The sequence below is a fragment of the Melopsittacus undulatus genome, chromosome 4 (genome assembly GCF_012275295.1).
Source record: "Melopsittacus undulatus isolate bMelUnd1 chromosome 4, bMelUnd1.mat.Z, whole genome shotgun sequence".
NCBI lineage: Eukaryota > Metazoa > Chordata > Aves > Psittaciformes > Psittaculidae > Melopsittacus > Melopsittacus undulatus.
In genome coordinates, this window is record NC_047530.1 from 59731838 (window position 1) to 59755920 (window position 24083).

General features: G+C 37.2%; 1 protein-coding gene across 1 annotated transcript in view; it reads left to right on the forward strand.

The window, feature by feature from the left end:
- Positions 1–18895, forward strand: part of SH2D4B (SH2 domain containing 4B) — a 63346-nt gene extending 44451 nt beyond the window's left edge. The window contains exons 7-8 of the mRNA XM_005153627.3: positions 14652–14872; positions 17326–18895. Of these exons, the coding sequence (XP_005153684.1) occupies positions 14652–14872; positions 17326–17418 (314 nt within the window). The 3' untranslated portion in view covers positions 17419–18895. The remainder of the gene's footprint in view (positions 1–14651; positions 14873–17325) is intronic.
- Positions 18896–24083: the final 5188 nt, after the last annotated feature.

Consider the following 24083-nt stretch of genomic DNA (forward strand, 5'->3'; position numbering starts at 1 on the left):
AATCAAGGGTGGAAGCTTTTGATATTGAAAAGCAAATGGAGAATACATTGAACTGCTTTTCTTCTAATTCACAATCAAGGATTTTATTGTGAAAGCCTCCTGAAAACTTATACATTATACTCAAAATTGTTGTGATGTTTGCAAAGCCAATCGCACTATATAATTACCTTATCAGCTGATATCTACTGAGTGTATTCATTATAGAGTGTCAAATTAGCTGTAAACTGTGGGACAAATTTATAGCAGTGGTCTAGGTTCTTCCTGAAATTAATGGTTTTACGCTAGGAATGTACAGCAACCCTAAAAAAACATTCAATGGGAAGACAAAAGCTGGAGCTTACTGCACTCTAGTGCCTATGCTGTTCTGGTCCCTCCCCACCTGAATGAGCCTTGAACTGCCTTTCTTGGAGTCCATTCTACATAAGCTCTAAAAAGCTGATGTAGAATGGACCTCATGCAACAGAAATGGACCTCAGAATCAGAAAGTCAACTCTTGTTGCTTATGGAGCTGGAGGTTGAACTAGAGGTTTAATTAGCCTTGTTGGGTGCAATGAAGAATGAATATCTAACTTCTGTATACTCAGATAAAAAGCACACAGAAATTAAAATAGCGGGATATCAACAGGAAATCAATAGAAATCAGCATCAATACAAAAAGGCCAGTGGAAAGTATCAGCAACTAGCAAATTAGCAATTTGTCAGAGGCTGCAATGTGATATTCTATTTGCTGCCATGTAACTCAATCAACTTCTGAACATTTCAGTTTCCATCTATTGGGCAAATGCTCTTACAGTGAGCCCACTAAATTAGTGAAGTTGTATTCATAATCCATTCCCAGTGTACTGAATGACAAATCAATACTAGCTTAAAGTATAGCCATTTAAACTAGCAATATACCAGGAAGACTCCTGAAGAAGTCTCTGCACATTCTAAATGCTGAAAACCATGATCAGCCTAGATATCACCTCTTTCTTGCTAACCAGTAGAATTACAAAACCTTTCCCATACAGCTGTGCATTTTGTATTACACTATTCAAGACATTTGTTCATGCAAACTTGACATTTACATAAAGCTAAGTATGGATATATGAAGAGATTTGGTTTTCAGTTTACATAGAAGCAAATTTTGAATACCTAATAGTCCTTACTCATGTCAAAATCTTACTTCTTTATTTCACAGTTGTAATTGTGAAGCTTCTTTGGTTTTGGTAGATCTGCATATTAATTTGCTGTATTTATTCAATAGGTGTTTATTAAATATTCTTTTTCTAGCAGAGATGCATCGTATAGAAAACTGTTTGGACCCATAGAAGTACCAGTGACATCTGCTAGCCTAAAGCCAAATCAGTTGTCTTCCTTTTTCTACCACTAACATGATCACTGCGTTTCAGATATTCTAAAGATGTGCTTTGTTTCAGTACATCTAATTTATTTTTTTAAGTTTTATTCTAAATATGACTAGGGTATATTTCCTGATTGTCTGAAGCTTAATCTATAATTTTGGTTGCTTTATTGCACCCAAATCAACCCTCTAATAAAGACAGTAAGTTCAGTTTCTAAGTCCAAATTTGAAAGGTTGGGCTTTATTTTAATTCACAAAAAATGTGGGAGACTTAAGTATGATTTGAAGATATCCTTGAATGTGTTTTGGTTTTGTAATGAAGAAAATATACTGCTTTTGTGTGAGACATGTCAATGAGCTTTATGGCAATATAGAGAAGGAAAGAATGCCCGAGAATTGCTCCATTTCCCCGCCCCCCCCCAGGAATGAGTTTGAGAATTTGGCAATGCTAATTTTATCTGAGTTTTAACCATCAAAAATAGCAGGCTTTTTACAATTTAGCTCATGACTGAATTTGCTGCTTTTCTCTGCTTTATTTTTTTGCATGGGTTTTGAAGATACTCTGATAAAGGCAGAAGTACCCATAAAATGTGGTGATATAGATCGGGCTGTTTTGGTTTTGTTTGTCTTTTTTATAGTCAATTTCAGCATCATGCAGCCTCCAGTGCAATTGACTCATAATTTAAGAATCTTCTTCTTGTTCATTTTGCTACTTCTCCTTTGGCTTGATGAAATTTGCCCATAGCTTCCTAGTACCTAAGTAATTTGTTACTTTTTTAGTAAATCCAGTGGCTATGCTTCGTACCTACTGTAAGTACCTACTTACAGCTATGGCAATAATGGCACAGGAAAACTGTGTTAGGACTTACTTAATGTTGGTGTCTTATTTCTTTTGAAATAAAATCCCAGCATATTACAGTTCTCAGTAATTTATTACTTTTATTATTAGAAAGCTTTTTGGCAGACAGTTGTCTTAGTCCAGTCTGTGTAGACAGCCTGATTTTTTAACGTTCTATATTTTCTGTACTCAATTACATAATGCAAAAATTAGTACAACAGGTCACAAAGCTATCCCAGAATAAGTGACTGCACAATATACAAGGCAAAAGCAAATCTGGCCCTAACTGTTCTGCCGGAGTTTGTTGATTTGTTATATGGTATATTCAGTAAAACATAAATTGTAGTCACAGCGTACACACATTAGGAATTTTATAGGCACTTAATTAAATCCCATTTTCCTCTAGAAATGGTATATTCATGACAGATCATACAAATGGGGGGTAATCACAGAGGGCTTTTTTAATAAACATGCATTATTTTTCTCTGTTCTGTACACCCTTAAATGTGGCCATGTTATGAGAGATGGTTACGCACAGGATCCAGTCTGCATTTACAAACAAAAATGGTTGTTTGCCTAAGCATTCATGTATTCACAGTTCAGAAGCATCAAAAGTGATTTATATACCAGTACTGTAAGTAGAACCATATATAATTGGTTTTAGCATATTGTGTTTTTCTTATGTCAGATTTTTTGAGGAATGAAAGAATCTTTTTGCTCCTAAAGAAACATCAGTATATTAAAATGTGCTGGTGCTAAAACAAATATATTGTACATTTTTTAACATTCATTTTTTTAAATAGTTCTTATGGGATTGTATGTTTTGTGAAGTATTCCACACTCCAGTCAGAAATGCTCATTTCAGAGCTAGTAAATTATGTATGCTGATTTAAAGGATTGCATCATTTTTCCTTCTAGGTAGAAGTTTCGTGCTTGACTTGACAGTCTTGTTGAGATTAAACACGTGTTGATTTTCAAGTACAAGCATTTCTTCCGGCACTGGGTTTTAAAGAAAATTGTGGTGGTTAAATGTTCATATATACACTTGAGTGAAGGGAGAAGCAGCAAGCTGATCAAAATCTGAAATGTTTTTTTCAAAAGCACTCTTTGAGACTGGCAGTAGTTTTAATGCAATTTTTCATACTTGTCTTCCCCTTGCAGAAAGTGCAAAATGGTAACATTTACACTCACTAAGTTAGCAGGTGTGTAAAGGTTTGAGTTCCAAATGCAGCTTGCATGGCAAATCAGAGAACTTGCACTCAAATCTGATTCTAATGCCAATTCTTTCAGCATTTAAAGTGTCCAGCAACTGATGAGTTTGAATTGCAAATAATTTCTAATTTTAAATGACTATTTCTTTAAATTCTTTTTTAAAGGAGTCATTTATTCAAGAAAGAATTCCCTCCAACCTTACAAATTTCTCTCAGTTTCTGTGTGTTCCAAACTGTACCTTCCCACTCTCCATCAGCAACTATCCATCAGCCAGTAATGGGTTCTTTGAAAACATGCCTTTGCAGGAATGTCATCCTAGCCAAGGCTATTTAGTAGCTATTCTTGCCTTTGGTTCATGTGTTCCCTCTGGAGTGTCACCTGGCATTGTTGTCTCAGAGTGGGTTCTACAAAGCCAGGAAAGGTCTACAAAGATGCTACCTTTAACTAATTCTTCTAGTTTGCTTTTTCACAGAAATCTAAAGCAAACAAAAAATCTCACTGTGGGCTTTATTTTGCATTGTGCAGTTGGTTTGGCAAAAGCTCAGTCTTCCATGGTTTTTAATGTCCATGCTGCCCTTAGTATTTCGAAGGAACAAGGACTTATGATGGCTGGAGTTACAAGTATATAGATCCCAGGAGGGATCTTGCACTCTTATCCTCTTTCTCACAGATCAACTTTCTCATTTTGTTCTTTGATTTAGATCTTGTTTGCATACCAGAAGATTTTCTCTCTCATTTTCAAAATCAGCAGTATTTAAGGATTTAAATAAGTAACAGGGTGAGTAATGTAAACAAGTTAAGTGGATAAGAAGTGCTTGCAATCGATGCCCACAAGCTAGAATTTCCCTTTCGTTATTCTCTGTTGCTTGCAAGACCAAGACTGACTGAATGCAAATATTTGACCAAGACTGACTGAATGCAAATATTTTGCCTGCCTGGAGAAAGGATGATGAATACTGGCCACTAACGTTCTAAAAAACTGCCACGCTTTTCAATTTTCACACAAAACACCGTATCAGTGACTACTGTACCAGAACTGATGTGTTTCTCTTTGCCTGGATCAGTATCAGCTTAAATCAGTGTCCTGGGTTCAGAAGTAGCAGTCATTTTTCTCCTTAGTAGCTGGTGAAGTGCTGTGTTTTTTGACTTTCTGCCTGGGAACAGTGCTGATATCACCGATGTTTTTAGTTACTGCTCAAATGTTTAGACTGAACAAGGGCTTTGTGAGTCTCATGCTCTGCCAGGGAGGATGAGAAGCCTGGAGAAAGCAGAGACAGGACACCTGAAGCAAATTGACCAAAGAAGTATTCCATGCCATGGTACGTCATGCCTATGATGTAACTGAGAGTTACCCAGAAGGGCTAGTTGACTGTGGGGTTGGACTAGGTATTGGTCAGTGCTTGGTTGGGTGGGGTGGGACAAGTTATCAGTCAGTGGGTGTTGCGCGGGTGTATTCTCTCCCCTTGTTATTTCCTTTATCATTATTATTATTGGTGGTAGCAGTAGTGATTTGTGTTATACCTTAGTTACTGGACTGTTCTTATCTCAACCCATGGGAGTCACATTCTTTTGATTCTCCTCCCCATCCCTCCGGGAGCAGGGGGAGGGCAAGAAGGTGGTGTGTGAGAGAGCAATTGCATGATTTATGGCTGACTGGATTTAAACCACGACAATCAGCTACTTTGCTTTACAGTAGGTTATGTATTACACCACTGTACTATTTCTAGCTCTGTTAGGCTGCTTTGTAAGGGTATTTCTGAGATCTTTACTGATTAAGTAGATGTTAATGTTTTGGAAGATCCAGTAAAGTTTTAATATCTACTTTGCATGTGTCATGTAACTCATCTATCACAAGAGTTGATTGATAGTCTGTACAATTGGCTACCTTTTTCACACATAAATAAAAATTTGATCCCATCTGTACTGTAAGAATGAGAATGTATCCTACAGGAATAATATTTGTAACAAAATTCCCTATTTGGATTGGTGTACTGATATTTTCTCAAAGCATGTTTGCTTCTTATTTGGAGTTTGCAGACATCCTTATGAGTATGCTTACTTTCCATGTTAGTTGCAGGAAATGTCAGCCATCTATAACAGCATTTAAGATGCCTATATAGGCCTGGAAGTATTTACTGTTTTTTTTAATTTTTTTTTAAAGCAATCACTTTCTTATTATCCAGTCATCCTATCAGCAAAGTAAAAAACATCATTATCAAGAATATTTGTACTGTTTATGTAAGGCATCCTATTTAGGTGCTTGGAACCTCCATGTTGATCTTCCATTGACTTCACTAGACCATAAAAGCTTCCAATTGTAGTCAGTGAAAATAATACAAAATGAAATATTCTTGCCCCTCAATTTCTGTCAATTTACTGATCATGCATGGTAAACTACACTCAGAGAATGTAGTCTGAGAAACCACAGAAAACAGAATGGTTAACTGTTCCATTTGTAAAAATGCTTTTTCAGAAGGTGTTCAGATGATAGGAGAAACCTCAGAAAAATTGAAGTGTACTAAAAGAGGCTTATTGTAGGGATTTCAGGGCAGAAGAGTCCATCTCTATAAAAAAAATCAAGACATATATATCTGAGATAAAAGGTTAAAGGCCTTTTGTGCTACATTTCTCCCCTAATATGTGACAATTAACAATGTACCAAGAAAAGAGACAGTCTGAAATCTTTGTTTTCCTCCTGGCTAATGCAGTCTAGGCTGATATTGAAAGGAAAGAAAGAAATCAACACTATGCTTTGAGGAGGCATTAGCAGAAAAATTTATAGCTCTATTATACCCATGGTGTATTCAGACCTATCTTTTTGTGCTGCACTGCTCGTTAGTGAATATGGTGTAAATATTTTGACAGTATGTATAAAGGGTTTTTATAGTACTTGACAGTTTGGATATAGAATGAACTTTAAAGGAGACAATTAAGGGGTATATTTTCTGCAGAGTGCCTAGGGAATTAACCGTAAGCCACACTAGCAAAAATGGATGTGGCCCATCTGATTTTCTGTAAACCTGAAGAAAAATACTAATTATCGCTGCATTATTTCTTTAGGTAGCATTTTCAAATATACCCAGGGGAGTAAGGCACCCATTTCCTTCAGAATTTCAGGAGGTTTTTAATTGCTTTAAGGAATCTTAGCCTTAGGGAATTAAGAAACCTTTTGAGGTCTGATTTTTTTTTATTCTTAGAACAGCTTTATGCTGACAGAAGAGAGAGATTAATACATATTGTTAAAAAAATCCCAAACCTACAACAGTAACAAAAGCAAACAAAACCCAAAACCCAACAAATTACAAAACACCACCAGCGAGGCCTATATTTTTTTACATATGATGCTTTTCCTTGGTGAATTTCTCCTGTGTATAGAGGATCAAGATAGTACTATGCACCACATAAGTCTTCAAGAAGAGCTTGTTTAGGGCATGGTACATTATCAATATACCTCATCCTTGCCTGAAGGGATCTCTTGCCACTAGAAAAGCATTATTCCTCTGGGCCTTTGTTTTCTATATATTTGTGTTTGTATCTCAGAGGATACTTTCTATACTGAACAATGCCTGCTTGTAAGATAGCTGAAATTCACTGGTGTGATTTTTCCCAGTGTGGCATGTATCTTAAATGTACCAGGATGGTGACAAAGGAGAGTAATGGTGAAGAATGGGTGATGGACTCCTGCTTACCTTTCAAAAGCACACATCTATCTCTATCTTAGGTATGCAATGCTGGATGCTTTGTTCCTGAGCTTGCACAGTGAAAAGGGGGTGAATGTGGAACAAAGAAAGATTTCTCCAGACTCTCAAACCAGGGTCACTTTCTTTTGCCTGTGCAGCTCTGGGAGGAGGCCAGCCCTGTACTGACCACTGAGTACTCGGATAACTTTATCTGTGACATGGCCACTGCATTTCAAATATGTGTTTTACCTGTTGATTTCTAAATGCATCCAAGCTTTGCTTCCTATTGCTCTTATGTGCAGACAGGGAGGTTTTAGTTTATTTACTTGTATTTTAGGTTTTTCTTTTTGTAACCTATTGCACATTTTCTCTATATTATCAGCACAGAGGCCTATAGTCCCTTAGTAATATTTATGGATACTGTGCTATTTACTTGGACTTAAATCAGATCACCAACATGCAGCACAGCATGAAATATCTACGTTCTCACCAGCTGTCAGAAGGAAAAGCATTGCATAGGAATTCAGCTCTTGGGCTCTTGCTGACACTTTTGGCCAGGTTTTGGGAAAACAAAACCCAACCACAAAACCTCAGTCATTGTGCTGTTTTGCCTTTTTTTTTAAGAGTGGCCATTTATTTCAATGCCTAAATGGGAACAGAACTCTTTTGAAGATCTAGTCCCATGGGAGTTTGTCCTGCCTTAAAAGCAGATGATAAATAGCTTCAACAGCTTTGTTTCTGTTACCAGCCCTCTTTGATTTACTCCCTTGCTTTGCTTTGCAGTCTTTAATGCTTCTATTCTGAAATAGCATAGGCAGAGATATTGTTATCTCTCTGCCATAGCTTTTTTCACACAATGCTGTTGATCTTCTCATTACTTGTTTTGTTGCACTATTCAAAAAAGTATTGTTACTAAAAGGAAGGAGAGAAAGAAACCTTTTTAATAGTGGCACACTGTAAGAGCCTACTCCTGCAAATATTTATGCATGTATTCAGTTGTGCATGCTACCCCTGCTGTAACACCTGGAAAAATGAGAAGGTGTGACCTAGATATGTACATTATCCTTTAGCTATTTCAGTTGCAGATCAGTCCATAAACCACCATAACTGATAGCAGTGATCTATAAATTATACATGGCATTGGTTTTCTCATAACATATTCAGACTAAACATCATAGTTTTGTGAATTAATTGTGCCCTTCCCAATGAACAACCATAAGTATGTTCTCAGCTTAAGAGTCCACATATAGACTTGCACCTGTGGGAGAGAATTGAAAAAGACACCCTGAGGAAACTGTTGCTTTGAGTGATGTAGAGACTACTTTTCCTTGAGAGAGAAAACAATAGCTGCTCTAGTTCGTGCATTGCAGGGAAGTAATCGCTTCATCTTCCATTCTTTAATGCTTTTGATCTTTCTGAGTGCTTGAAGGAGGTGGAATTTTCACCTTCTCCTAGACCAGAGCTGGTTTCTAGTAACATGCATTCAAAGATTTGTTTCAAGCCTTTATTGTCCCACCTTATGGGATCATAAAAAGGTCAGATTTATTCTAAACCTTAGTTCCCCTGCTTCAGCTTTCATCTTAGTTTGTGTTTATTCCTGATGTATATATCTTCCTTTGCTGTGGACTCTGAAATCTATGACCCCTCCATTAGGTTCATAGACCAGTGTTCTTACCAGCTGCTTTTGTACTTTCTGACAGTGATTTATGTTAATGCTGGCATGCTATCACAGGCTGCCAGCTCTTCTGAAACCACACTGGTTGCAGTTGGATTAATCCCTTCTGAATTCCTGCTTACATTTCTGATTATTTCTTTCAAAACTGATTGCCTTTAATCGTATTTTGGTCCCAAGTGGGTTGGGTCTTTAATTCCAACTACGTGATTTGTATTATTATAGTGATGTATGCAGAAAAACCTGTAATGTCTTTTCCTCTTCTCAAAGTGGAACATTCTTCTTTTAATTAAAAGTACCCAAGACAAAAAATCTGCTCAATCCATATTTATTTTCAGGCTTTTATAGCCATTGCCTTAAATTTATTTAAGCTTTTTTACAAGGTAATCCAACTTTTCATTCTCAAGGTAAATCTTAGAAAGAGGAAATTTATTTGGAAACTTTTTGAATATTTGCTTGTTTATTTTCTTTTAGGAAACATTTTATTCCAAATGGTATAGTTATAGTAGTATGTCTGTCTAGCTTATTTTTTTAGTTCTGAAAGTTTGAAGGGGTTGGCTGGTGCTTAGAAAACTGATCCTTTTAACCCTTGTGCCATTTTATAACTGTCTTTCAAATTATGACTTAGATCTGCCTGTATAATTGGACAAATATAGTCTTTTACACTATTTGGGAGTTATCTCCTAATTCTTCATAATTCCTCATATTTACTCATTTATTTATTATTTACACTTGCTCTAGGTGTAATGCGTTTGTATGACCTTTAGCATATGGATTATTCACATCATGGCTAGCAATATTTGTATTCACATGGGCTTTGATCTTTGTTGAAAACAGAAGAGATGCTGGTATTGGCTTCTCTGTGTTTTGGATCCTAGTTTTGATTGGTGACCTAAAACACACACTTCCCTGGCTTGATGTCTTAAGTTGTATAAACAGGATGAGTCTCTTTCCTCTTTATTGATTACCTATTCATAGTTGTTCAACAAATCAATTTTGTGAAATAGAAGGCTTTTCATAATGGTCATGAAAACACTTTTGGCATGAATGCTCTCATTACTATTTATTCATGCCAGTATTTGTGATGCTTTTGCTCTGTAAATAAAGCCTCATGCACTAGAGTGTTTGAGATCAGTCTAATGAAAAAATATGAAAAGAGAAAACTTTGACTAAGCAAACAGCTTCTATTGCAGGAGGGTACATGAATGCTTCTGGACTGTGCTTGTAACCTGCTGTCCCTCCAGTCTTAGTCCTTGGCATACATAAATGCACATATCCATGTTAAAAATATAACGATCATTAAAGGCCAAATTTTCTTTATGTATTGACATTGTTATTACATGCGGCACATTAGACCACAGGTAGATGACAACAATGGATATTATATAATTTTATCTGTATAATAAAAAAATAACTTTAGACTTCTAATACATAGTCCTGCCTTGCTGGCAAAGTTTATCAGCTTTTCTATTTTGGATTCATGCTTCTTATGGCATTCTCTTAGCAAATATTTCTGTATTTCATCTCCTGAATTTCACTCAAGGATGTAGGTAGGATAATGCTGAGAGAAGAGTGGGAAGCTGAAGTGTCATCTTAAATATTTCAGAACAGCATTTTCTGCTATTGAGGCTGCTGTAAACTTGGAAGGCAGTATCAAGATTTCTTAGCTGTGCCCAATAAGTTTATGATGGACTCTCTAGTTCCCATGTGGGATTAACATACCCTAAATGTTAGGATGTTCTTTTTCCTTTTTTGGAGCAGTTGACTGAAGATTGGTAGCAGTAAAAAGACCATAATTACAACAAAATGTTAAGAATTGACTGTCATCCACAAATTAAAATAATGATACTGATGATAGATTGATTAATTGTGAGGTATTTATTTGAATGACTGGTTTGCAAAGATGTGCTGACATTAAAGGATTACTGCTTTTGTTTAACATAGCATTGCTTTACATCAAGTGAAGATGTTGCCTCTTTTGTTTTTTTCCTTTTTTTTTTTAATAAAAAGAGATTAGCAAGGATTAGTGAGAGGGGAAAATTAGCTTTCAAAGCATCAGTGGTTTCTTTTTGAGATAGTATTTCCAATTAGTATCCTAACGAGCACAAATAAGAGCATCAGTGATTCTAAACTTCTTACCAGAGCCCTGGGAAACCAAAGTTTCCTGACTTCTGTTCAAGGAGTTTTAAATGCTCATGTAGGGCTTTCTCAGATGTTGTGTATTTCCCTACAGCTGTCTCAGGAGTGAACATTGCCACTCTTTTTCTAGTTGTCTTGAGGGTGAAGGGAGACTTTCATTGCTGCAATCACCACACACTAAAGCATTGAACCAGAAATAAAATAACTGGGAGGCAGAGAGAGGGAGGAGGTGGTAGAGAGAGATGGTTTCTCATTAACTGTTAACAGAATCAGGAGAGAAAAGGGAAGAAAACAGCTGGCTGATAATTTATTACACCATTTTAGCAGAAAAGAGAATTAAAGCAGAAAAGAACTTAGCTGTGAGCAATGTAACATTTCTCATCTACTCAATGATACGAAGTGCCCAGAGCAAAAATAAAGTCTGGCAAAGAATATAACATCACGTGGAAGCCTGCAGTGGTTTAGTTCTACTGGTGGGAGTTGAAAGCAGGTGAGCAGATTGTTTAGCATTGAATCAATTGGTGCTAAATGAATTTTGTAGTATATGCCCGATAGTGATGGTCATTCTAACCCTAGAAATATCCTAAGAATAATGTCCATCATATAATATAAACCTTCTTTTTTACAACTCTGTTTTTTTACAAACCCTTTATTTTTTAAGTGGCAAATTGTCTATGCCACCTCATTTCCTAGCAGGGCTGCATGACAATTCTGACACTGCTTAGAGAATGGGTGGTTTTAACAGCACCCAATTCCTATATCAAAATTTAGGGTTCAATCTAGAATTACAGCATAAATATTGATTATTGGAATTGATGTCACATTTGCTGTTAATGGAATTGTTTATCCTTTCCTGTATCATTAAATGCTCTGAGCTTGTTAGTGCGGCTTGTCTACATGTATTTCTAGCAGAGATTTAATAAGGAAGTAGGCATCATAATCACTAATGAAACCTTTAATTGTATATTTAAACAAAGGCAATTTGGGAGAAGAGTGGATTAACAAATAGTGTGATTTCAGAATCAATTTTTGTGTAATTCTTGGCACAGGGCACCTAGTATTGGGATCCTAGTGATACAGCTTCACATAATATACTGTATCATATGGATTCATATTAGTACTATCTTTTCAATTGAACAGAGTTCAAGAATTTTGAACAATTAATCTTGGAATGCCTCCAATAAAACTGCTTTTAGTTTTGTAAGGTGCAGCAATTGACACTATTGCCTGAGCCATTGCCTGTTGTTTCTAAACAAAAGCTTATGTTTGCATGATTGCTGCGTGTTTTGCATTTCTGGTGCAAAAATGATGCAATATCCTCCAGAAACTTTACCTTATTCAGCAGAGTATATATGTGTATGTTTCATCTTAATAATTACTGAAGATATTTCAGGAAGAACCTTTGAGCCCCATTGAGATTGAACCCTTGTTGTGCTCCTCATTGCACCAAGTAAAACTGTAAAAGGAATTTATTGTCTCAAAGCAGACAAAAACTGAAAGAAAGAGATGCTGTTCTCTGTCTCCTAACATCACACAGTGCTTGCTTTTAGGACCCAGATCTCCTCAGTTCCTTCCTACATCTCCCAAAGGCATAATTTTCCTTGTGGGCTTAATTAAAGAACCCCAAACTTTGGTCTTTAAGGTAGGTACTTCTTTGTACAAATTAGTAATCCCTGGGTTATGGTTATTATTATGTTACACCAATGTGGCTTTTCAGTAGCTGAACTCCATGGAACTCTCACTAGGACATGTGTAAGCTTCTACAGTAACAAGCAGTATTGTATTGTTTCAAGAAAGTTTAGCTTCACAGAAAGTAACTTTGGAACATGTACATATATTATTTATTGACATTTGTGCCATGTTCGCATTCAGGATGGCCTAATTCAACATCTGTTCCTGATTAAAGTGAGCATCTGGTATTTCACAGATAATTATGAGATATGAGCTTACTGTCCTCTAGGCCTACCAGGCAAATTTGAACCGGGGTCTCTAGGTGGATGGACCTGGTTCAGTGCTGGGTGCAATTCTGATCATGGCTTTTATGTGGGATGTGATCAGAATGGGGTTTATCTGCTATACCCTGTTTGCAGGCAGAAGTACCAGCAACTTCTGTGTTGCATCCAGGGATCAGAAAAGAAAAGAGAGATGAATATTCTTCTAACACAGAAGCATAAAATGGGAAAATTGTTGAAAGTTCTACACTTGTTAAACTTTTTCTCTTGCTTACTCTGAAAATCTAAATTTGCGATCCTTCTTTTTGCCCTGACAAATACATTTGTCATACAGCAAAGGAATTAATTCACCTATAAAACAACCACTTGGTGTCCAGGATATGTGAAAAGAATTTGTTCCCTGGTTGATTTGATCAAACTCGTTGAGGTTGTCCAGAGAAATAAGTTGGCTCATAGAGAATATTACCACAGGATGATAGTTACATACTGTAAGGAGCCCCAGTTAATTTTGTCTTCTCTTGTCCCAGAGCAAGGTGCATAACTTATTGTTCAGTATGAATTGTAAAGAATTTGTTTGAATTTGTAACTTCTGGTTGACAAATACAATATTCAATAATTCTGTTGCTTTAGCTCATGGCTACAGTTTTTAATTAGAGGAGAGTCTTTCTCTGATATTAAGCCTGAAAGGTCCCAGAAGGAAAGGGCCATGAGCTTTCTTTGTTTCTTTTTTCCCTCTGTGACAATGTTCCCTAGAAGTGCAAGCTTGTGAATAAGTAATTGTTGTGGTTTAAACCAAGTCCCCCAACTCCCGGAGAGTTAGGAAGGAGAATCCAAAGAATGTAGCCCCCAGGGATTGAGATAAGAACGGTTTAATTGCTAAGGCACAACACAAAACCCCTACCGCCATTTACTACTACAAATAATAATGACACAGCAAACAGCAAGTGAAAAGAATACAACACCCCACCAGCCACCGACCCACAACTCACTCCACCCTTCCTGGCCGAGCACCATGTGCTCCCTCCTCCATTTTCCTCCAGAGCTCCACTCCTCCAGCCCTCTCTTTCCCAGTATCCATCCTGGGCATCACGTGCTATGGTATGGAATACCTCATTGCCTAGCCTGGGTCAGGTGTCCTGTCTCTCCTTCCTCCTGGCCTCCCCTCCTCCACCTGGCTGGAAAAAACCTTGAACAAAAACACCCTCAAAACATGCTCAAACCATGACAGTAATCTAACACGCTCATCTCTCCTAGCAGCTATGTTAGTTGCAGGATTTTATTTCTTTGTGTTCCAATTTATTTATATGCATCTATGGACGCATATGTGTAGGGATGTATGAAAGCAGACAAATGTTTTTTTCTCCTGGCACTTGCTTTATGTTCTTTCTTTAGGACCTATAAAACAGTTGTAAGGCAACAAGTCAGGTATACTGCAATACAATTGCAAATATCAGCAGTGTACTGCAAATTCAAATTGCAATGCCAAACCATGCTAGTCTGCTAAATGATCCCATGTACAGAATTTGCTAGTCTGATAGGCTGGTTGCATTTGTGTGCTTCCTTTGAAAAAGCAGTAAGCAATTCTGTACCAGACAATTAAAAAGCATATCCCACCAGACTCCATCAAAACCCTTTTAGCTATCCTTCAGAAACAAATGGCATAAACATTGTCTCCATAGCTCTAACTCATCCTATAAACATTTCAATCTTGAGAAGTTATACCATTTGAATTTCACTTCTCTGTATTTGTTGCATTTGATTTACTCTGACTGTTACATGCATATCCTTAGTTTTTGTGCATTATTTTTCTTGCCAGGTATTATCAGCCGCCAGGAGGCAGAAGAGCTGTTGATGAATAAATCCGAAGGGACATTCCTGGTGCGAGTCAGTGAGAAAATCTGGGGCTATGCATTATCTTATCGCCAGCAAAGTGGGTTCAAGCATTTCCTCGTTGATGCTTCAGGGGATTTCTACAGCTTCTTGGGGGTAGATCCAAACCGACATGCAACACTGACAGATCTTATTGATTTTCACAAGGTAACACTTGCAAGGTAGAGATCAATAGCTGAGTGGAACAGATTAATAATTTAGAGAGGAACCATGCAATTTGAAACCACATTGGAAACCAGTAACAACGATAGTGGGGGAAAGAATATGTGTATGTATTCTGCAGTTAGCCTGGCATTTCTAGTAACATTTCTAGTTTGTGTCTTTGTTGCAATGAATCAGAAAGCTTCTACCATCCAGTCAAATGCTTCAACATGTATTTGTGTCCCCTTCTGAGCAGGTTCTTACACAATGTGCACTCTCCTGGGCTAAAAATGGGCTAATAAGGATTGACACAGCTAACATTTGGAGCGTCTTTGCTGTGCAAAATTGATGCTATGCAGGCACTGATAAGCAATAGCCAAAACTTCAGTGTGTTAACCAACACTCTTTTAGCCAAAAATTCAGAACATACTGCCATACAGACTGATGTGGAGAAAGTTAACTCCATCCCCAACACACCCAGTACAACTGGAAAGAGTCTAACCAGAGCCATGTCCAGGAAAGGAAAGGACACATACAATATGCCAAATGCAGACTATCAAGCACTGGATGTAGGAGCATTTGCTAAAGTAGTATTCCATGTACCTCTGGGGAGGGGTGATGGTGACAACAAATCCCAGTCATCTCTGTTCCAGCTATGTTCCCATTATTTTCATCACAGCTCACTCTAGGCAATTACTGCACTAGAAACACACCTATTTGCAGACAGCTACAGAGTATTTGTCAGAATCAGAATGTCTTTTAGTTTCTAACATTTAAAGAAAGCAAAAGTTTTCTTTCCTGTCCCCTGACAATAGTTAATGTCTCTCTCTGCAGTAAGCCAATAGGAGAAGCCAGTTCACCTTTAAAGTCCCTGCACAATTCTCTTTGAACTGTCTAAGATAATAGCTATATTAAAACTGGTTTCTTTGGCAATCACTTCAGGAGGTATCTTATCCTGTCGCTTGTGTGGTGTTCTTTGAAGTTTTTCTGCCTGCCCTTTCTGGTAGAGTACAATGTCAAGTGTCCCAAAGCCTTTTTGTAACCAGCTACACAATCTTTATGTAAATGGTTGCGCTGCAGGCACATTTTCTCTTGTAGCTATTGCTATATTGTTTGGAAAAGTTGCTGCTTCCTCAGGACTATTTTTGGCAAATAAAAGTTTTTGGTCCTTCCCCACCCCAAAAGTTGCATGGGCTTCTCTCTGAGGGTCCTTCTCACTTGCAGTGAAAATAAGCATGGCTGGCATAGCTGGCATAACTATTGTTTTATTTGCTTTTACTTATTATTACTCTAACACTGCTTCATTTTGTTTTAAAAAAATGAGATCACTCAAGATGACAGATACAAGGGGGTGTTAACCATTAGCTGGAAGAAAATACATTCTTACAGAAGAAGGTGTGAGCATTTTCTCTTATTATTTGCATTTAGATACTGTGTGGAAAGCAACAATAACATATCCAAAATCATTGTTAAATTTTTGTATTTACTTCCCCATAACCTTCTCATAAGCACTTAATTTGAGTAGTAACTTTCTGAACTTATTCTCAGTCTGAGGTAGTGATTGGCATGGAACCACACCTGGGAGCCTTCACATATTCTGAGGAAAGGAGACAGCAAATTTTTCATTGAATTTCAATAGAAACTGGATAAGTTCTGAAAACGTTATGTCCATATAGATCCATAAGTTGGATCTAAAGTTTCAGATGAAGGATTGCTATTTTAGTCAATATAATTCTGGATTCTGGCTCGATTTGGTGCATCTAGAAATCTTAAACTTCTACAGAAAAAAAAATTGTGAATTATCATTACTGTAGGAATAAGTGCAAAGACCAAGTTCTCTACTTTTCCAGTAAGTTTTTCTTTTTTTATCCATGTTGGTAATCAATTACTGAAATGACAGGCTTGCCATGTGGGTATTTAATGAGAATAGGTGCTATTTGTAAAGACTGTCTTTACCCATCAAGGTTAGTATCTTTCACTTCCCTATAATCAGTCAGAAGGCTGTTACTGTTATGTGGGAGCACCCGACATTGAGCTCTTGCTCAGTCTGCCTGGGGAAGCTTCTTTCATCCCAATGACTATGGAAGTAGCATAGTAGGACTGGCATATGTCTGTTAACCCTTGAGAATATCTTTTGTAGGCATCTGTTGCTGTTTCTTTTAAGTAGCGTAGGAACTTACAGGTAGTACATATCACAGCCTTTCTTGTACATCAACTGCTTGATTTCACTGTTTGATACTATCACAAGTTACTACTGGCATAAGTAAAAGATAAAGCATGAAGTATATGAATAGTTTATAGAATCCCTTTGATGGCCTGTACTTATTTTATCGAGCATTTATTCATAATTGGTTACCAATTACAGTGGAGTGATGGTCTTTGTTCCTACCAGTTGCTTTTTTTTTGAAGACAGGGACCAGCTTAGACCTTTGATATTTTAATTGATTTTGTCTTTCTAGGAAGAAATCATCACATCCTCAGGTGGGGAGCTACTACTGGAGCCATGTGGACAGCAGAAGAATCCACCAGACTACATCCCTTTATTTGAATAACTGATTCAGGACTAACAGGACTGCATTCTGGATAGCTGTAGTAACAGATAACTACAAAATATAACTACTGAAAATTAATTCATGAACTTCCAATGCCACTGGTCTTGTGGCCAAAATGCACCCTCATTAGAAGGCTCAAAATATTTCTGTTTTGTGTCTGAATTATCATCATTGTTCATATTGCTGTTGTTTTAAATGTGAGAAGTTACTGGCAGACTACAAATGAGGACTATTCCCAGAAGTTTTTCAGGGGGTCACGGCCAATTGCTGAATGAGAAGTTCCTGTCTCAATTTTCTTAATGTCTGAGACTGAAAAAGCAAAATGCAGCAAGAAGTAATGACTGGAAACTACTTATACACTATTGAATGAAGTACCAATATTGTTGATTAGATTGTTTTTTCCAAAGCAATCTTTGTCAGTTTCTGTTGACAATCTCATTACTTGGTAGTGCACTTTTGATAAAAGAAGCAGTCTTAAAACACCTTTTTGAAGTCTGTATTTGCTTAAGTGTTTAGATGTAGCTGGAAACTTGACATTGTGCTTTTGAATTCAAACCTACAAATTTCACCACAGCAGAGACAGGATAAGGTCATATACATTTTATTTACATTTTCATGCAGTGCAACAGCCTTGGAAAGAATTTCCTCTATAGAAAGTGGTCAGTTTATTCTAATGCAATTTATTCTAATGAAAGCGGTTTGATTCGGAGCAACAACAACTCCTCTCATCACAGTAGTCAATATGCTCTCTTGAAATTTGTGTCTTAGCACATCTTGCAATCTGGCTGTCACATGGTATTGATGTAGTCCTGCATTGTTTCACAGGTAAGCTGGATACTACTGAGACAGCCAACTCAGGGAATGGAGTGAAAATGCTGCAAAACTGTTACTATAACCTTCCTGTGCTCCTTGCTCTATTCCCATAAATGGCTATGTAAAATCTGCTGGGTATAGAAGTGCTCATTTTAGCTCCAAACATTAATTTTGCAGGGCAATATTACAAATAGCAGGGTTGTAACAGCTTTTTTTTTGTGCAACTAATTTGTTTCAAGAGTGAAGTGGGACATGATGGAGGTAGTTGTGAACCTACTGGTTAGTCTTATAGCCATGCCTTTAATAAGCAATTTCTCAATACTTTTTCATACGTAATGTGTATTTTGAGATGTAAAGTGGACAAATCCATATGTTTTACTGTGCCTTCACAGTTAATTTTTTCCTGGAAATCTGTGAACACATAGGAAAGTCACACTATGTGTATTTCTATATGCTACTGCTTTGGGCAGTCCCTGAATTCCTGTCTGGTTCTCTTTGAAATCCCACTGTAGACTTCCCTCCTGAAACCCAGGTAAATCCATCTCTCTTCACACAGTCATTTCTCTTGAATCACTGTTCCTTTCTATACTTTGTCCAACCTAGATGGTAAGCTCATCTGGGAAAAGACATTTGTCTTGTATGAGGTGCTTTATAAGTCTGGAGATTTAAGGTGCTACAATAATAATAAAAACCTGTGGTAATAATAGCAACATTTTTTTTGTAATTAATTCTACAGTTAACACATATTAAAGTACAGATTTTTGCACACAAACTTCATTGTTGTTCAAGAAAATGTTCTTTCATTAACATTGCTTTTTGTGTGATTTAATCTATCAATGTTTGCAACCCACAAAAAGAAAGTTGTAATGAACTTTCCACAGAGACTTAGCTGGAGAGTTTCTGTATTAATCACTTGAGACACTGGCTCAGGAGGTTTTAAATAGTTACTGTTAGCACCTCATAACAAAGCAAATCAGTACCCTGCAAATAAGCAATGCTTATTAGCTGGATCAGACTGTTCTTGGTGCACAGAGCTCAGATAAGACAGCTGGGCTTTTCATAGGAGCTAGGCTTACAGAGGCAGGAGATTCTTTAGCAATGTCTCTGATACCTTATGAAACAAAATGACTTGGCAGCTAGATAAAGGATCAATATCCCAAGTGGTCTTGAATTTTTTTTTAAAGTGAGATCCTTTGCAGGTCACCAGGGGCTGGATTCTAGACATGGAATGCATCTCTGTAATTCCAAACATAGCAACATTTATGTAGGCCTCTTGTAGGATCTATTTTCTCCATCAAATAAGAAGCCTCGTGTGTGTGTCCTGAGATCAGAATACAACTGGTACAGGGTATATGCAGTTGTTGAATCCACCTGCCAGAATGTGGACCTCAGCACAGAGTAATTGTTTTTGCTTCAAATGTGGACACTGTAAAATAATCACAAGGTTGTTTTCTTCCAGTAGAACATTCACTAAGTGCAATCTACCTCCTCCAAACAGCTTCAGGATCTACCAGCTGCTTCCTCTGGGAAACTGGCTCTGTGCTTGGTCCTTCTATATATGCATCGCAAGAACCACCTCAGTCTCAGGTTATTCACAGCTGCACATGTTCCACCACCTACTTCACAGAAGAATGGACAGAGACCATTTAAAGTTAAAAAAGATGCATGTATTCATAGACTTACCTCTGAAGCCAGAGAGCAGGAGATGGCTGCATAGGACTGAAGGTCTAAAGGTGGAACTGAGCAATTAAGGTGGTATTTAGACACCTAGATATCTTTGCAGGCTGCTGTTCTGCCTTTATGCACTGTAAAAAAAATTATACAAAAAGAGGATATAAAATGCTGCCTTTTCTTTGGAAAAGGTGCTAGGCATGCTAGAAAAGAAGACATGCAATTTCCAAAGGTTTTGGAAGATTACTGCATTGCACACAATTCTTAGGGTGTTTACAGACAGGATTTTGAACAACTTGTTCCATAAGGAATTCACATTCAAAGACTGATAATAACACAGCTATTTATTTCTGGTGACACACTTCCCAGCAACTGCTTGCATTTTTTTTAGCTGATAAAAAGGCTTGGGAATATTAGCTCTTGAGTTTCTGTCCTCTTGTGATGTAATTAACATCACAACAGCACCCTCATTTTCATTCCAGAGCACATTTCCTACTTTAAATTTTCTGAATGTTTCTGTCTATATTCCATCCATTTCTCATTCTAGGTTTTACCTGGCTTTAAAATAAATCCCTTGTAAGTTCCCCTGAAAATGGAATTACTTGGAAAACTGCAATTTCATCTGAGAGTTTTATTATGCTAATAAATGCCAGAATTCTCAAGTAAAGGAATTGCTTTTTGTTTCCATAGCTCCACAGAAATAATGAAAAATAGCCAGCCAATTCATAGAGTTACAAGGAAAGAAAAACTCAACAATACATAACTAGCAGCAGCAATAAAATACAGTGCAACTTAACTGAAGATAAATTTTGAAGGAAACAAAAGGAGATCATTGCAAGCAGAAGTTAAGAACAGAAGCTTTCCTTGATAGAGACATGCAGCTGATGTCAATACACTTGAGAGCTGTGGGCGAAGTACAAGCGTGCAGATGTTTTCTAAGCCAGCAAATGCTTCTTGTTGCTTTACAGAGGAAATAAATGTACTATGAAAAGGTAACCAAATTGTAAAAAACATAGAAGGGAAAACAGTAAAGGAGTAAATATGGAAAAATAAGAAAATAAGAAAGGGAGAAATGTGCTAATCCTGTTTTGAAGGCATTTTGGATTTTTGCTACTCTGGGAGGAAGATTGGGCACTACTACCTCCCTTTCTGTCTGCAAGTCTCCAAGATTTCATCTTTGAGCTAAATTTACCGTGGAGCTAGACTTTACACTCACAGTCTGTAAGAGTGAGGCTGGTCCATACTGCAGCCCTGAATGCTGCATCTGCTTCACATTGCCTGCCTCTACATTTAGTGCTCTCTGAAGCTGTTCATCAATGTATACAAAATCTTTTTACTGCTGCAGCTTTCTGGTCCAGAATGGCTAGTTTTATTCTATTACACAGTGACCTTCAGGTCTTGCTTTCTAATCTGTTTTTGTAGTGGTAGCTATTGTCACGTTGTAAAAGGCGTATGTTATGGATTATCATTATAAGATTTCCTGTCTATATTTCTTGTCAATGAAACCACCAGGAATACCTGAGAGGCCTATTACAGTAATCCTAGTTCATAAGGAAAAATGCTACAGCAATAAAGGAAACTTTAGACTTTTAAGTTAATTGAACTTTTCTTCATACCTGTTTCACAGTAAAAAATATGGCACACAAAGTCCCAAGCTTGTTTGCATGTGTCTTTGAAAAAATCAGCTCATGAGGATTTATTCTTACTTCTTCATAGATCCACAGATGCATCTGTTCTTTCTAATTTTGTTTTAATCTGTTATTGTAGATAGGCATCTCCAGTTTAATACTGCTGTCTTCTCTGAAAGAGAACTATTGTGGTTTAACTCCAGCTGGCAACTAAGTGCCACGCAGCTTCTTGCTCACTACCCCTCAGTTGGGACTGGGGAGAGAATTGGAAGTGCAAAAGTAAGAAAATACATGGGTTAAGATAAAGACAGTTTAATGGGTAAAGCAAAAGCTGCACACACATGCAAAGCAAAACAAGGGATTCACTCACGGCTTCCCATCTGCAGGCAGGTGTTCAGCTTTTCTTTCCCATGACAGCAGGGCTCCATCACATGTAATGGTTACTTGGGAAGACAAACACCTTCACTCGAAATGTCCTTCCCTTTCTCCTTCTTCCCCCAGCTTTATATATTGAACATGCTGTGCTCTTATCTGGTCATATGGTCTAGGATACTACTTGGGTCAGTTGGGGTCGGCTGTTCTAGGTGTGTCCCTTCTCAGCTCTTGTGCACCCCAGCCTACTCAGTAGTGGGGTGGGGTGAGAAGCAGAAAAGGCCTTGACACTATGTTAGCACTGCTCAGCACTAAGGAAAACATCGCTGTGTTAGCAACATTGCACAAATCCAAAATATAGCCCTCTACTAGCTGCTGTGCAAAAAATGACCTGTACCCAAACAAAACCATCATAAGAACAAAAACTAAGAAATTGGCAAGCCGTCATGGATGAGATTTTCAAGGCTACTCAAATAATGTAAATGTTAGCCTATTACCTATTATAATTACTGTAATAAAATAATGTTATATATGAGTATTTACATATTGTTTTTTATAAAAGACTAATACAGGACGGCTATTAAGTACTAAATCCCTACTGTGCTGAACAAGTATTGAGCAAAAGAAGATAACTCCTGCCTCAAGAAAGGCATATCTAAAACCTTTAAATATAATAGAGTTTATTTTCAGACTTACTGAGTAGAAATTGTTTCCAAAGACAAGATTCAGAGTGAGAATTTCCACTGGATTTAAATTACTTTGAATCAAATGAATAAAACCTATTTCTTTACTCAGGTGAGCCAAGATTAATACACTGACTACAGTAAAACAATTCCGTTTTGAACAAACTAGGAATCTACTTCTGCTCATTCTTCTCCTGCATCCACACAGACCTGAATATAGAAGAATAATGGAGTTACACCACATTTCACTGCAGTCGAAATTCTTCTTTTTACATAATGTCACAACACAAACCTGGTCACAGGTGAAATGTGGTAGTTCACAGTAGAAGAAAATTGTCTCTTCCTTTGTTTGCATAATTTACAGGTTGGAGTTTATTTTTTCAGTGGTTTTCAAGGACTTTCTTTTCTGTTTTGTTATGCCTTTGCTTTAAGATTCCTTTTTCCTTTCCCACGAGGACAGTGCTACTGACCTCTGTGAACTAATAATGCATCCCTGCATGGGCTATCAATTGCAGAATGAGGTGTTTGCATTTGACCAGATGTTTGATTTGTGTTTCCTGAAATGAATCTTCTGGATACGTACTGTCTAATGATAATGATGTGTAATTGATGTTTATGGCTAATTTCTTGCCATGCAAGTGTGTGTGAAAACTTCTCTTCAAATATTTGTTTACTGCTAGTGATTAGTCCTCTGGCTTGCATATTTACAGTGTGACCCATAGCTAATGTGAATGTTCTGCTAGACTGGAGCCTTCAATGTGTTCCATATCGTGTTCATTTGACCTATATGTAAAGGAAGCACTTATTATGTGAATGTCTTCTTTAAAGTTTGGCTGCCATTACTTCCCTGTTCTCAGTTTTAGTAAGAACAGTATGTGGGAGAAGGTCACACACTCATGAGCAATGGAGAGAGTAGAGAGGAGGTAGGACTGTTTTATTTAATGTAATTTTACATGTAAGAGCAGGCAAAGTCTCGAATACAGTATTTTGTAGGATGCAGTGTTTTTTCTGCTTAGTATTCAGAGTATCTAAGCTGAGACCTATCATCACTACTTTTCCCTTACACAACAGCAACAGGAGGGTATTCATGCTGGATGTGAAAAGGGCCCAAATGGAGTGTAATGACATTACAGTGCCCTAGGGATGACACAGCAGTGCAGATCAAGAACATGGTAAAGATATATTTTGTATATAGGTGTGTAGAACTAGGCGTTATTAGAAATTCATGTTTGGTTGAAGTTAATTATTTTAATTATACAATTGTCATTAATGGTCGATGCATGTGAAGATGTGGCCAATCTTAATGTATTTCCTATTCCACAAATTCATGGAACATAGATTGCCTAAAAGGAAAATCAGAAATATTTGTATTTGAAAAGAGTTAATAAGCATTACTGTATGATATTTTGGGCAGAGAACTTTAAATTGTATTATGCATGACTATCAGAATATGAGAATGTAGAAGCTAAACACTGTTTACTGCATAAGGCATAATTAA